This window comes from Oncorhynchus kisutch, unplaced genomic scaffold, assembly GCF_002021735.2.
Source record: "Oncorhynchus kisutch isolate 150728-3 unplaced genomic scaffold, Okis_V2 scaffold799, whole genome shotgun sequence".
NCBI classification, from domain to species: domain Eukaryota; kingdom Metazoa; phylum Chordata; class Actinopteri; order Salmoniformes; family Salmonidae; genus Oncorhynchus; species Oncorhynchus kisutch.
The window spans coordinates 65,639-81,349 of NW_022262744.1; the positions used below are offsets into that span (position 1 = coordinate 65,639).

Here is a 15,711-nt window from a genome sequence, read left to right on the forward strand (position 1 = left end):
TCTCATCCCAAACCATCTCAATTGGGTTGAGGTTGGGTGAGTGTGGAGGCCGGGTCATCTGATGCAGCACACCATCACTCTCCTTGGTAAAATAGCCCTTTCTAAATAATTGTCAGCTGCAAAGTACCCCCACATCACACCTCCATGCTTCAGGGTGGGGAAAAAACAAATCAAATGTTATGTGTCATACACACATGTTTAGCAGATGTTAATGCGAGTGTAGTGAAATTCTCTACACGTGGAGAAAATCTGTTCACCTACTGTCTGACAGCGGTTGGAACCAAAAATCTCAAATTTGGACTCTGACCAAAGGGCAAAATTCCACCACTAATGTCCATTGCTCATGTTGCTTGGCACAATCAAATCTCATTCTTATTGGTGTCGTTTAGTGGTTTCTTTGCAGCAATTTGTACATGAAGGCCTGATTCATGCAGTGTCCTCTGAACAGTTGATGTTGAGCTAGGTCTGTTAAATTGAACTCAAGCATTTATTTGGGCTGCAATATCCGAGGCTGGTAACTAATGAACTTATCCTCTGCAGCATAGGTAACTCTGGGTCTTCCTTTCCTGTGGTGGTCCTCGTGAGAGCCAGTTTCATCACTGTGCTAAATACTTGACATTTCCCAGATTGACTGACCTTCATGTCTTAAAGTAATGGACTGTTGTTTCTCTTTGCTTATTTGAGCTGTTCTTGCCATAATATGGACTTGATCTTTTACCAAATAGGGCTATCTTCTGAATACCAACCCTACCTTGTCACCACACAATTGACTTAAGCTGGTATTGTATGTAAAAATGCTGTTCATTGACGACAGCTCAGCCTTCAACATCATAGGATATTGGTCCGTCAGCAAGTCCAGGGTGGGGTTCAGCTTATCCTCTAAGCTCATTAAGCTCGGGGCCCTGAGTCTGAACCCCGCCCTGTGCAACTGGGTCCTGGACTTGCTGACGGACCACCCCCAGGTGGTGAAGGTAGGACAACGCTGATCCTCAACACAGGGGACCCCTCCTGTACTCTGCTCAGCCCTCTCATGTACTCTGCTCAGCCATGACTGCATGGCCACTCACACCTTCAACGCAATCATCAAGTTTGCAGACAACAGTAGTAGGCCTGATTACCAACAAAGGACAGCCTACAGGGAGTAGGTGAAGGTACTGGTGAAGTGGTGCCAGGAAAAGAACCTCTCAACGTCAAGGAGACGATGGGGGACTTCAGATATAGCACTCCCATCCACATCAACGGGCGGCAGTGGAGAAGGTGAAAGGCTTAAAGTTCCTCAGTGTACACATCACTGACAAACTGAAATGGTCCACAGTGTGGTGAAGGCGCAACAGCTCCTCTTCAACCTCAAGAGGCTGAAGAAATTTGGCTTGTCACCTAAAACAAACTTACAGCTGCGCAATAGAGCATCCTGTCGGGCTATATCACCGCCTGGTACCGCAACTATACCACCCACAACAGCAGGGCTCTCCAGAGGGTGGTGCGGTCTGCCCAACGCATCACCGTGGGCTACCTACAGCACCCGACATCACAGGAAGGCCAGAAAAGAATATCAAGGACAACCACCCGAGCCATGGCCTGTTCACCCCGCAAGGTCAGTACAGGTTCATCAAAGCTGGGCCCAAGAGACTGAAAAACATCAAAGCCATTACGCTTAAATAGCCATCACTAGCCGGCGTCCAACCAGTACCCTGCCCTGAACTTAGTCATTGTTAACACCCACTTACTCAACCCTACAGAGGCTTCTTATACATAGACATGGAATCCCTGGTAATGGAACACTGATCACTTTAATGTTCACATACTGTTGTACTCATTTCATATGTATATACTGTATTTTAAATCAATGCCATCCTGTTCAACTATTGTTGTATACACACACTATTCTACAGATAAAATATTTTGTATATCCACATACTGTCTCATACAGCCCCTTCTAACCACCCATATTTACACTCCGGACTCCAACGTTGCTCATTCTAGTATTCATATAGGTCTTTAATCCATTATTTTTCTTTCAGATCTGTGTGTATAGTTGTGAATTGTTAGATATTACTGCAGTGCTGGAGCTAGGAACACAAGCATTTCTCTACACCCGCAACACCTGCTAAATATGTGAATGTGACCAATACAATTTGGATGGAAACTGAGGATAACTGGATGATATTGCCACTCCTATTTGCCATATCTTCAATCTAAGCCTACAAGATAGTGTGCCCTCATTCCTAGAGGGAAGCAAGAGTAATTCCGCGACCCCAAAATAGTAAAGCCCCCTTTACTGGCTCAGATAGCCCGTTAACAAACCTTTGTATCTAGTCAATCAAAAGTTTACTATGCTATTCTACAGTAAAAAAAATTACATACTTTCAGCATGCTTGTAGGGAAAGGCATACAACATACATGCCACTTACAAAAATGACTGATTGGCTGAGAGAAATGTATGATAAAAGATTGTGGCTGCTACTTTGTTAGACTTCTGTGCAGCTTTTGACATTATCTATCACAGTCCGCTGCTGGATAAACTTGTTTTATGCTTTACAACCCCTGCTATATAGTGGATAAAAAGTTAGCTGTCTATCAGAGGGTGTTCTTTAAAGGAAGATGTTAACACAACTGTAGCAAAATGCTTGTGCTTCTAGTTCCGCCAATGCAGTAATACCTAACAAAGTAAATGTGTGGAATAAGAATACGTAAATATAAAAATATGGATGAGGGATGCAGAGCGGCATAGGCAAGATGCAGTAGATGGTATAAAATACAATATATACATATGAGAAGAGTGATGCAAGATATGTAAACATTATTAAAGTGACTAGTGATCCATTTAATAAAGTGGCCAATTATTTTGAGCATGTATGTAGGCAGTAGCCTTTCTGTGCTAGTAATTGCTGTTTAACAGTCTTGAGATGGAAGCTGTTTTTCAGTCTCGGTCCCAGCTTTGATGCACCTATTCTGACTTAAAAAAAATGTATTTCACATTTATTTTACCAGGTAAGCTAGTTGAGTGTCTATATACAGTGTGTGCAAATGGCATGAGGTGGTAAGGCAATAAATAGGCCATAGTAGCAAAGTAATTACAATTTAGCAGATTAACACTGGAGTGATAGATGAGCAGATGGTGTGCAAGTAGTGATACTGGTGTGCAAAAGAGCAGCAAAGTAAATAAAAACAATATGGGGATGAGGTAGGTAGATTGGATGGGCTATTTACAGATTGCCTATGTACAGCTGCAGCAGTCAGTTAGCTGATGTTTAGTGAGGGAAATGTAAGTCTCCGGTGTAAGTCTGAACCGTCCAGAGTAGTGATGCTAGTCAGTCGGGCGGGTGCAGGCATCAAACGGTTTAAAAGCATGCATTTGGTGATGCTAGCATGTTAGAGCAGTTGGAGGCCACAGAAAGAGTGTTGTATGGCATTGAAGCTCTTTTGGAGGTTAGTTTACAGTGTCCAAAGAAGGGCCAGAAGTATACAGAATGGTGTAGTCTGCGTAGAGGTGGAACAGGGAATCACCCACAGCAAGAGCATCATTGATATATACAGAAGAGTTGGCCCGAGAATTGAACCCTGTGGTACCCCCATAGACTGTCAGAGGTCTGAACTGTCTGCGAAGTAGTTGGTGAACCAGGCGCGGCAGTCATTTGAGAAACCAAGGCTATTGAGTCTGCCGATAAGAATAATTTGACAGTTGAATGCCTTGGCCAGGTCGATGAATACAGCTGCACAGTACGGTCTTTTATCAATGGCGGCTATGATTTAGTTTAGGACCTTGAGCATGGCTGAGGTGCACCCGCGACCAGCTCAGAAACCAGATTGCACAGTGGAGAAGATAGAGGGATTCCAAATGGTCAGTGATCTGTTTATTAACTTGGCTTTCAAAGACTTTAGAAAGCCAGGGCAGGATGATGGGTCTAACAGTTTGGGTCTAGAGTGTCTCACCCTTTGAAGAGGGGGATGACCGAAGCAGCTTTCCAATCTTTAGGGATCTCGGAGAAAAAGAGAGGTTGAACAGACTGGTAATAGGGGTTGCGGAGCGGTTGGGGTAGCCAGGAGGAAAGCATGGCCAGCCGTAGAGAAATGCTTATTGAAATTGATTATCATGGATTTATCGGTGGTGACCGTGCCACCTAGGCTCGATGCAGTGGGCAGCTGGGAGGAGGTGCTCTTGTTCTCCATGGACTTTAGTATCAAAACATTTTAGTTTTGCAGGCAATGACTGCTGACATCCTCATTGAAAACTGCATAGGTATTTGGAGGGCAAGTTGGTCAGGATAATATCTATGAGGGTGCCCATGTTTTCTGATTTAGGGTTCTACCTGGTGGTTTCCTTGATAATGTGTTTGAGATTGAGGGCATCTAGCTTAGATTGTAGGACTACTGGGGTGTTAAGCATATCCCAGTTAAGGTCAGAACGAATGAACTCTGAAGACAGATGTGGGGCAATCAATTCACATATGGTGTCCAGGGCACAGCTGGGAGCTGAGGGGGGTCTAGAACAGGCGGCAAGATAGACTTATTTCTGGATTAATTTTTTCAATTAGAGGTGCGAACTGTGAGCATAGACCTGGAAAGTATGACAGAACTTTGCAAGCTATCTCTGCAGTAGATATAACTGCCAAAGGGGAAGGATTTGCAATCTTGATGGAAAATGTTGTAGTTTGGTATGGAATTCTGAATTTTGGGTGGCCTTCCTGAACCAGGATTCAGACACGGCAAGGACATCAGGGTTGGCGGAGTGTGCAAAAGCAGTAAGTAAAACAAAGTTAGAGAGGAGGCTTCTGATGTAACATGCATGAAACCAATGTATATTCGACACGCAGGGCTCTGGATTAGCCTCCACATCACCCGAGGAACAGAGGAGTAGGATGAGGGTACAGCTAAAGGCTAGCAAAACTGGTTGTCTAGTGCATTGGGGACAGAATAAAAGGAGCAGATTTCTGGGCGTGGTAGAATAGATTCAAGGCATAATGTACAGACAGGGGTATGGTGGGGTGCGGGTACAGTGGAGGTAAACCCAGGCAATGAGTGATAAGAGCAGTTGCATCTCTGGACATGCTGATTATACTGGGTGAGGTCACCGCATGTGTGGGAGGTGGGACAAAGGAGGTATCTAAGGCATATGCAGTGGGACTAGGGGCTCTGCATATTGACATTTGAGAGAGACAAAGCAAAGCATAAAGCAATCACAGGTGTTGATTGGGAGAGCTAGCTAAGTCAACAACGGGTAAGACAACAGCTAATCAGCTAAGTCAACAACAACAGGTTCAATGGCGATGAATGGGCAGAGGGTCGGTTAACTACACACAGGCCTGAGCTCGGGGCTAGGGCCAACAGAAACAAAGGTAAACAATGTGGAGTACCGTCATAAAGTAACAGTCCAGCAGCCATCAGCTATGTAGCAAAGTAGTCATAGGGTCCAGTGTAGCGCAATAGATGAAATAGGGAAACGCTAGGTAGTCGTTACTGCGCTAGTACGCGGGAGCAACGGCGTTTAAAGTTAGCGGTCCGGGGTAAATACAAGCATCTGCTCCGTCGTCCAGCAAAGGCCGGTTGAAGGCACAGCTGATGAAATTACATCTGCGGACCAGTCGTGGGTGGTACGAAGGGATATGGCCAGATGGCGAAAGAGGTATTGTAGTTGTGGTAATTTTGTTTGCTAGCCGGAAGATGAGTCTGGCTCAGGGCTAACTTCAGGGCTGGGTCACTCAGTGGCAGCTAGCTGTGATGATCAATGGTCCAAGGTTTATGGCAGAAATCTGGCGTTGTAGTGGAGAAACAGTCCGAGGCTGGCAGGTATTATCCAGGCTAAAAAAACAGCTGGTGCCTGAGCAGAGGGTAAAGGCCGCTAGCAGTGGCTAACAATGACTAAATGGCTAGTAACTTAACTAATTAGCTGGCAACCTTCTGATGAAAGTTTTGGCTATAGGGTCTAAAGAAATTGCGGATTGGTGTCACATTGAGTGAGGCGGTTACCGGAAGGTATATTTAATAAAAAAATGGAAAATGAGATTGAAAAACTAATTGGAATATATACAAAAAAAAAATTCAAAAAGTAAACGAGAGGAAAACAAAACACATCTGCACTGCGATGCCATCTTGCCTTCTGGATGTTAACGGGGTGAATAAGCAGCGGCTCAGGTGGTTGTTGTCCTTGATATTACTACAGCGAGCGAAATCTCTGCAACCCTTAAAGAGCTGCCGTTAGTTTCAGAATGGGTGGCAAGAAATAAGTTAGTCCTAAATATTTCAAACTAAAAGCAAGTTAAGGTGACTAAACTGCTTTGAGTCAAACTATTGTAAACTGTCATTTTCAAACATATTGATACAAAAGTAGCTAAGATGGGGAGAAGTGTGTCCATAAAAAAGCACTGCTCGGCCTTAACTATCAAGGCAGGTACTACAGGCCCTAGTTTTGTCTCACCTGGACTACTGCCCAGTCGTGCGTTTGGCTGTCAAATTACAAAATCGGCACCAAGGTGTCTGTTTAAAATACTAGCAGACAGCTCAGACAGCCATGCATAATCCACAAGGCATGCCACCAGAGGTCTCTTCACAGTCCCCAAGTCCAGAACAGACTATGGGAGGCGCACAGTACTACATAACGCCATGACTACATGGAACTCTATTCCACATCAGTTAACTGATGCAAGCAGTAGAATCAGATTTTAAACAGATAAAAATGAAACTTATGGAACAGCGGGGACTTTAAGGGTCACAAGCATACTAACACGTACTCTACCCACACGTAACATGGATTTTGTTTTGTAGATGTGGTAGTAGAGTAGTGTCCTGAGGGTACACAATATGTTGTGAAAAGTGTTGTTAAATGTAGTATTACGCAGGACCGGGTTTTGAAAACCCTGGGTTGGGGTACTAACCGGTCCGTAAGGGGTGCTGACACAGTGCTGGTCACATTGGGGGGTCCCAGGGCTGGAGCAGTTATTGGTGGAACAACCGTGCCCCTCGTCAGATCCATCAGGACAGTTGATGATGTGGTCACACAGCAGGGAATGGTCCACACACTCTCCACTACCACACTGGTAAAGCTGGTTGGAGCACTTCAACTTGTCACCTACAGTAAAACAACAGACTGGTCCACACACTCTCCACTACCACAGCTGGTTGGAGCACTTCACCTGGCCAACTACAAATGTAACCATAACCCTTTGTGTAAGCTCACATCCGGCCTCGTCACTGTAGTCCTCACAGTCCTTCTGTCCATCACACCTCCAGGTTGCAGGGATACACTGGGTCTTAGAGACACAGCTCCACTGGAACTCCCCACACGTCACTGGAGACACCTTACAATTCTGAAGTTTACCCAGAATTTAGAGATGGGTTAAGGTAAATTGATTGTGTGAGATTATGGAAATTAACCTAGCATGCTAGTTTGTATTGGTTTCCAAAACTACAGTGCCTTGCGAAAGTATTCGGCCCCCTTGAACTTTGCGACCTTTTGCCACATTTCAGGCTTCAAACAAAGATAAAAAACTATTTTGTGAAGAATCAACAAGTGGGACACAATCATGAAGAGGAACGACATTTATTGGATATTTCAAACTTTAACAAATCAAAAACTGAAAAATTGGGCGTGCAAAATTATTCAGCCCCTTTACTTTCAGTGCAGCAAACTCTCTCCAGAAGTTCAGTGAGGATCTCTGAATGATCCAATGTTGACCTAAATGACTAATGATGATAAATACAATCCACCTGTTTGTAATCAAGTCTCCGTATAAATGCACCTGCACTGTGATAGTCTCAGCGGTCCGTTAAAAGCGCAGAGAGCATCATGAAGAACAAGGAACACACCAGGCAGGTCCGAGATACTGTTGTGAAGAAGTTTAAAGCCGGATTTGGATACAAAAAGATTCCCCAAGCTTTAAACATCCCAAGGAGCACTGTGCAAGCGATAATATTGAAATGGAAGAGTATCAGACCACTGCAAATCTACCAAGACCTGGCCGTCCCTCTAAACTTTCAGCTCATACAAGGAGAAGACTGATCAGAGATGCAGCCAAGAGGCCCATGATCACTCTGGATGAACTGCAGAGATCTACAGCTGAGGTGGGAGACTCTGTCCATAGGACAACAATCAGTCGTATATTGCACAAATCTGGCCTTTATGGAAGAGTGGCAAGAAGAAAGCCATTTCTTAAAGACATCCATAAAAAGTGTTGTTTAAAGTTTGCCACAAGCCACCTGGGAGACACAACAAACATGTGGAAGAAGGTGCTCTGGTCAGATGAAACCAAAATTGAACTTTTTGGCAACAATGCAAAATGTTCACAGCTCATCACCTTGAACACACCATCCCCACTGTCAAACATGGTGGTGGCAGCATCATGGTTTGGGCCTGCTTTTCTTCAGCAGGGACAGGGAAGATGGTTAAAATTGATGGGAAGATGGATGGAGCCAAATACAGGACCATTCTGGAAGAAAACCTGATGGAGTCTGCAAAAGACCTGAGACTGGGACGGAGATTTGTCTTCCAACAAGACAATGATCCAAAACATAAAGCAAAATCTACAATGGAATGGTTAAAAAATTTAAAAAATAAGTCCAGACCTGAATCCAATCGAGAATCTGTGGAAAGAACTGAAAACTGCTGTTCACAAATGCTCTCCATCCAACCTCACTGAGCTCGAGCGGTTTTGCAAGGAGGAATGGGAAAAAATGTCAGTCTCTCGATGTGCAAAACTGATAGACATACCCCAAGCGACTTACAGCTGTAATCGCAGCAAAAGGTGGCGCTACAAAGTATTAACTTAAGGGGGCTGAATAATTTTGCACGCCCAATTTCAGTTTTTGATTTGTTAAAAAAAAGTTTGAAATATCCAATAAATGTCATTCCACTTCATGATTGTGTCCCACTTGTTGTTGATTCTTCACAAAAAAATACAGTTTTATATCTTTATGTTTGAAGCCTGAAATGTGGCAAAAGGTCGCAAAGTTCAAGGGGGCCGAATACTGGTCATGGAGCCATAAAAGTGGTATCCATGAATTCATCTGGCTGTGAGCAAGTATATAAATGTTGTGCACAATCATTTTAAAGTGAAGGTTAATATTAGGCGGGTTCCTCACCATCTCGTCTGAACCGTCCTGGCAGTCCTGTTCCCCATCACACAGCCATTCCTCCACAAGACATTCATGGCTGTTTGGGCAGCGGCGCTCCGGGGGACAGTGGGGGGGTTTGGCACAGCCCACCTCGTCAGAATGGTCTCCACAGTCAGCATGGCCGTCACAACGGAGAGCCTCAGACACACACTGACCATTACTGCAATGATACTGCTGCTGGCCACAAAGCTTTGCCACTGGGAGGAGAGCGAGATGGCAGAAGCAGAGGAGAGCAATGATTGCAAAAAAACGAACCACATCAGTGGAAATGGGTTCTAAACACCCATTACAATGGAAACGTTTTTTAGAGATCAGGCTCATACCACAGTCTTCCTCATCAGAGCCGTCCGCACAGTCTCTCTCTCCATCACAGAGAAAGGTTTCTGGGATACAGCGGCTATTGTTGTCACAGCGATGACTGCAGCTCTTGGTGGGCTTGAAGCAGTCCATTTCATCAGAACGGTCCTGGCACTGTGCCTTTCCATCACACATCTGCTGCTGGTCGATACACTTCTTCCCATGAGCACACTGGAACTGACCTGAGGTAGGAACCAATGAGCATACTGGACCTGACCTAACAACCAATGAGTACACTGGAACTGACCTAAGGACATTGATATCAATGGATGGATTTGTGCTGAAACTGGCCACTTGTGATGAAACACATTACACCAGATAAAGAGGTGAGCTTCTGACCTGCTTTGCAGAGGAGCTCACAGTCCTGCTCATCTGATCCATCCTTACAGTCCACCTCTCCATCACAAACATGGCTGTGCAGGACACACTCTCTACCATCCTTGCACAGTCTAGAACCCATACGGCACTTCAGGGGTGCAGTTTGGGATGTTGGCGCAGTGATCGTTGGACAGCCAATCTCATCTGAGCCATCATGGCAATGAGCGCGTCCATCACAAACCAGACTCCTCTTAATACATTTCCTCCTGTCCTTACACCGGAACTCACCTGGGAGACACACATAAGAGGGACCATGAAGAAAGGTTAAGAGGGTTAAAGGGGTTTTCTGGGTGGCAAAGCAGTATCAAATATCAGAACGCATTAATATATCTACCTCGGTTTGGGCATTTAGTAATGCAGGACTCCTCATCAAAACCATCAGGGCAGTCTCTCAATGTGTCACACAGCTGAGTTTGGGAGATGCACAAAGTTGAGCCCCGACACCTCACTGATGGACTGGGACAGGTCTGAGCCAGAGTTGGCAGGACAGGAGGAAGGGCCTTGTTAGAATCTAGGGAGAGAGGTTACATTAGATTCATTTAAAGAGACTCTCCTCATCCTTCTGTACCAACTGTCCAAGTGAGTCAGCAGTGTCTCACCACAGCCTTCCTCATCAGAGCCGTCCGCACAGTCTCTCTCTCCATCACAGAGAAAGGTTTCTGGGATACAGCGGCTATTATTGTCACAGCGATGACTGCAGCTCTTGGTGGGCTTGAAGCAGTCCATTTCATCAGAACGGTCCTGGCACTGTGCCTTTCCATCACACATCTGCTGCTGGTCGATACACTTCTTCCCATGAGCACACTGGAACTGACCTGAGGTAGGAACCAATGAGCACACTGGACCTGACCTAACAACCAATGAGTACACTGGAACTGACCTAAGGACATTGATATGAATGGATGGATTTGTGCTGAAACTGGCCACTTGTGATTAAACACATTACACCAGATAAAGAGGTGAGCTTCTGACCTGCTTTGCAGAGGAGCTCACAGTCCTGCTCATCTGATCCATCCTTACAGTCCACCTCTCCATCACAAACATGGCTGTGCAGGACACACTCTCTACCATCCTTGCACAGTCTAGAACCCATACGGCACTTCAGGGGCGCAGTTTGGGATGTTGGCGCAGCGATCGTTGGACAGCCAATCTCATCTGAGCCATCATGGCAATGAGCGCGTCCATCACAAACCAGACTCCTCTTAATACATTTCCTCCTGTCCTTACACCGGAACTCACCTGGGAGACACACATAAGAGGGACCATGAAGAAAGGTTAAGAGGGTTAAAGGGGTTTTCTGGGTGGCAAAGCAGTATCAAATATCAGAACGCATTAATATATCTACCTCGGTTTGGGCATTTAGTAATGCATGACTCCTCATCAAAACCATCAGGGCAGTCTCTCAATGTGTCACACAGCTGAGTTTGGGAGATGCACAAAGTTGAGCCCCGACACCTCACTGATGGACTGGGACAGGTCTGAGCCAGAGTTGGCAGGACAGGAGGAAGGGCCTTGTTAGAATCTAGGGAGAGAGGTTACATTAGATTCATTTAAAGAGACTCTCCTCATCCTTCTGTACCAACTGTCCAAGTGAGTCAGCAGTGTCTCACCACAGCCTTCCTCATCAGAGCCGTCCGCACAGTCTCTCTCTCCATCACAGAGAAAGGTTTCTGGGATACAGCTGCTATTATTGTCACAGCGATGACTGCAGCTCTTGGTGGGCTTGAAGCAGTCCATTTCATCAGAACGGTCCTGGCACTGTGCCTTTCCATCACACATCTGCTGCTGGTCGATACACTTCTTCCCATGAGCACACTGGAACTGACCTGAGGTAGGAACCAATGAGCACACTGGACCTGACCTAACAACCAATGAGTACACTGGAACTGACCTAAGGACATTGATATGAATGGATGGATTTGTGCTGAAACTGACCACTTGTGATTAAACACATTACACCAGATAAAGAGGTGAGCTTCTGACCTGCTTTGCAGAGGAGCTCACAGTCCTGCTCATCTGATCCATCCTTACAGTCCACCTCTCCATCACAAACATGGCTGTGCAGGACACACTCTCTACCATCCTTGCACAGTCTAGAACCCATACGGCACTTCAGGGGCGCAGTTTGGGATGTTGGCGCAGCGATCGTTGGACAGCCAATCTCATCTGAGCCATCATGGCAATGAGCGCGTCCATCACAAACCAGACTCCTCTTAATACATTTCCTCCTGTCCTTACACCGGAACTCACCTGGGAGACATACATAAGAGGGACCATGAAGAAAGGTTAAGAGGGTTAAAGGGGTTTTCTGGGTGGCAAAGCAGTATCAAATATCAGAACGCATTAATATATCTACCTCGGTTTGGACATTTAGTAATGCAGGACTCCTCATCAAAACCATCAGGGCAGTCTCTCAATGTGTCACACAGCTGAGTTTGGGAGATGCACAAAGTTGAGCCCCGACACCTCACTGATGGACTGGTACAGACTGGCTGAGCAGGAAGAATATCTGGAGCGGTTGTAGTTGGAGCCAAATAAGCTGTAGTAAGTGGAACTGGAGATTCTGTAGGGAGAGAGTATTACCAAGATAACCGACAGGCCTTTCACACTCTACCCAGAACAAGTCTAATGAAGCGTTAGTTTCCCCAAAACAATTCAGCACAAAAGGGTTAGACTGTAGGTAACATGTATCAACTGCTAATATACTAGCTAGTAAACATTTTCCAACTGTCAAATCAATTTGTATTTGTCAGATACACATGGTTAGCAGATGTTTTTGCGATTCTAGTTCCGACCCTGCAGTAATATACAAGTAATCTAACAATTTCACAACAACTACCTTATACACACAAGTGTAAAGGAATGAATAAGAATGTTGGTTGAACAGGAAGTGGCTCGGGTGGTTGTTGTCCTTGATGATCTTTTTGGCCTTCCTGTGACATCGGGTGGTGTAGTTGTCCTGGAGGGCAGGTAGTTTTCCCCAGTGATGCGTTGTGCAGAGCTCACTACCCTCGGTTGTGGGGGGAGCAGTTGCCGTATCAGGCGACAGGATGTTCTCGATTGTGCATCTGTAAAAGTTTGTGAGTGTGTTTGGTGACGAGCCAAATTTCTTCAGCCGCCTGAGGTTAGGGCTGCTGCGCCTTCACCATGCCGTCTGTGTGGGTGGACCATTTCAGTTGTCTGTGATGTGTACGCCAAGGAACTTAACTTCCCACCTTCTCCACGACTGTCCCATCGAAGGTGGATAGAGGGCTCCTCCGTCTGCTGTTTCCTGAAGTCCACGATCATCTCCTTTGTTTTGTTGACGTCAGGAAAATAACCTCACACTCGACCACACTCCGATGGCCTTCACCTCCTCCCTGTAGGCCGTCTCGTCATTGTTGGCAATCAAGCCTACCACTGTAGTGTCGTCTGCAAACTTGATGATTGAGTTGGAGGCGGGCATGGCCAACCAGTCATGGGTGAACAGGAGAGGGCTGAGAACGCACCCTTGTGGGGCCCCAGTGTGGAGGATCAGGGGGGCGGCCCGTCAGGAATTCCAGGACCCAGTTTCACAGGGCGGGGAGCTTAATGACGAGTTGGGGGTACTGTGATGTTAAATGCTGAGCTGTAGTCGATGAACAGCATTCTTACATAGGTATTCCTCTTGTCCAGATGGGTTAGGGCAGTGTGATTGCGTTGTCTGTGGACCTATTGGGGCAGTAAGCAAATTGGAGTAGGTCTAGGGTGTCAGGTAGGGTGGAGGTGATATGGTCCTTGATTAGTCTCTCAAAGCACGGAAGTGAGTGTTACGAAGCGGATAGTCATTTAGCTCAGTTACCTTAGCTTTCTTGGGAACAGGAACAATGGTGGCCCTCTTGAAGCATGTGGGAACAGCAGACTGGGATAAGGATTGATTGAATATGTCCGTAAACACACCAGCCAGCTGGTCTGCGCATGCTCTGAGGACGCGGCTGGGGATGCAGTCTGGCATTGAATTGCGACTACTTTGTCTCTATACTGACGCTTAGCTTGTTCGATTGCCTTGGAGGGAATAGCTACACTGTAGTCGGTCATGTTTCCAGTCACCTTGCCCTGATTAAAAGCAGTGGTTCGTGCTTTCAGTTTTGCAAATGCTGCCATCAATCCACGGTTTCTGGTTGGGGAATGTTTTAGACGCTGTGGGTACAACATCACCGATGCACTTGCTAATAAACTCGCTCACCGAATCAGCATATTCATCCATGTTAATGTCCGACGCTATGCCGAACATATCCCAGTCCGAGTAAAACGAAGCAATCTTCAAGCGTTGAACAGAACTGAGCACAGGCTTCCTGTTTAAGTTTGTCTATAGGCTGGGAGCAACAAAATGGAGTCGGTCAGATTTTCCGAAAGGAGGGCAGGGGAGGGCTTTGTATGCGTCGCAGAAGTTAGAATAAAAATGATCCAGGGTTTTGCCAGCCCGCGCAGTCAATATGTCAATGTACACTTAAAAACAGAACTGTTGCACCCTCTACAACCAATGATTGTTTTGACCCTGGTGGTCATTATCAACTTTTGAACAATCTTGCCTTAAATGGCCATATACCCTCCACACTGCACAGCCAGAATAGGACTGGCCACCCCTCAGTGCCTGGTTCCTATAGGTTTCTTCCTAGGTTCCTGCCATTCTAGGTAGTTCATTGCCACCTTGCTTCTACGTCTGCATTGCTTGCTGTTCGGGTTTTAGGCTCGTTTTCTGTATAGCACTTTATAGCACTCTGCTGGTGTACAGTCTTTATAAATTGATTTGATAAGGAAATCAGTCAATTGAAATACAATCATTAGGCCTTAATCTATGGATTTCACAACTGGGAATACAGATTTGCATCAGCTGGTCACAGGTACCTTAAAAAGGTAGAGACTTGGATCAGAAAACCAGTCAGTATCTGATGGCAGCCTGTGGAATATTGTCCCACTCATCTTCAATGGCTGTGAGAAGTTACTGGATATTGGCAGGAACTGGAAAATGCTGTCGTACACAGTCTTCCAAACATGCTCAACGGGTGACATGTCTGGTGAGTATGCAGGCCATACTTCAGCTTCCAGGAATTGTGTACAGATCCTTGAGACATGGCGCCATGCATTATCATGCTGAAACATGAGGTGATGGCGGCAGATGAATGGGCCTCAGGATCTCCGTGCATCTCCGTGCATTCAAATTGCCATCGATAAAAGGCAATTGTGTTCATAGCTTATGTTTGCCCATACCATAAACCCACCATGGGGCATTCTTCACAATGTTGACATGAAACCTCTCGCCCACACGATGCCTTATGCTATCCAACATCTGCTTGGTACAGTTGAAACCAGGATTAAATCCACGAAGCACACTTCGCCAGAGTGCCAGTGGCCATTGAAGCTGAGCATTTGCCCACTGAAGTCAGTTACAATTTCAAACTACAGTCAGGTCAAGACCATGGTGAGGATGACAAGCATGCAGAAGCGCTTCCCCTGAGACAGTTTGAGCAGACTTTCTTCAGTTTTGTAAACCCACAGTTTTATCAGCTGTCTGAGAGGCTGGTCTCAGATGATCCTGCAGGTGAAACTGGATGTTGAGGTCCTGGGCTGGAATGGTTAAATGTGGTCTAGAAATATGTGATTGAAACAAATGTGAGTTTGTATCATTTACTATCATCCCAAATTATAATGATTTATCCATTTCTAAAAAATGTATATTACGCTACTTTCCAATATGTGGATAGTATGTGTTACTACATTACACAAGGCAACCTTTTAACCACATTACACTTCCGTTTGACCTCAGTTTGGTGATGTTAGTAAAAGTTTAGTCAACATGACGACAAGACCAATTGCTTAAAACAGCAATAGATTTGATTTTGTCATAGG

General features: G+C 45.6%; 1 protein-coding gene across 3 annotated transcripts in view; it reads right to left on the reverse strand.

The window, feature by feature from the left end:
• The window catches only part of LOC109887249 (low-density lipoprotein receptor-related protein 2), a 102,070-nt gene that overhangs the window by 45,394 nt on the left and 40,965 nt on the right, over nucleotides 1-15,711 (reverse strand). For 2 of the 3 annotated variants that reach the window (XM_031816447.1, XM_031816448.1), the window contains exons 19-30: nucleotides 12,200-12,406; nucleotides 11,827-12,093; nucleotides 11,454-11,669; nucleotides 11,189-11,365; nucleotides 10,816-11,082; nucleotides 10,443-10,658; nucleotides 10,178-10,354; nucleotides 9,805-10,071; nucleotides 9,432-9,647; nucleotides 9,076-9,305; nucleotides 7,175-7,304; nucleotides 6,873-7,066 (exon numbers count right to left, since the gene is read on the reverse strand). In XM_031816447.1, the coding sequence (XP_031672307.1) occupies nucleotides 6,873-7,066; nucleotides 7,175-7,304; nucleotides 9,076-9,305; nucleotides 9,432-9,647; nucleotides 9,805-10,071; nucleotides 10,178-10,354; nucleotides 10,443-10,658; nucleotides 10,816-11,082; nucleotides 11,189-11,365; nucleotides 11,454-11,669; nucleotides 11,827-12,093; nucleotides 12,200-12,406 (2,564 nt within the window). The remainder of the gene's footprint in view (nucleotides 1-6,872; nucleotides 7,067-7,174; nucleotides 7,305-9,075; nucleotides 9,306-9,431; nucleotides 9,648-9,804; nucleotides 10,072-10,177; nucleotides 10,355-10,442; nucleotides 10,659-10,815; nucleotides 11,083-11,188; nucleotides 11,366-11,453; nucleotides 11,670-11,826; nucleotides 12,094-12,199; nucleotides 12,407-15,711) is intronic. The other variant, XM_031816449.1, reaches the window with a different exon arrangement.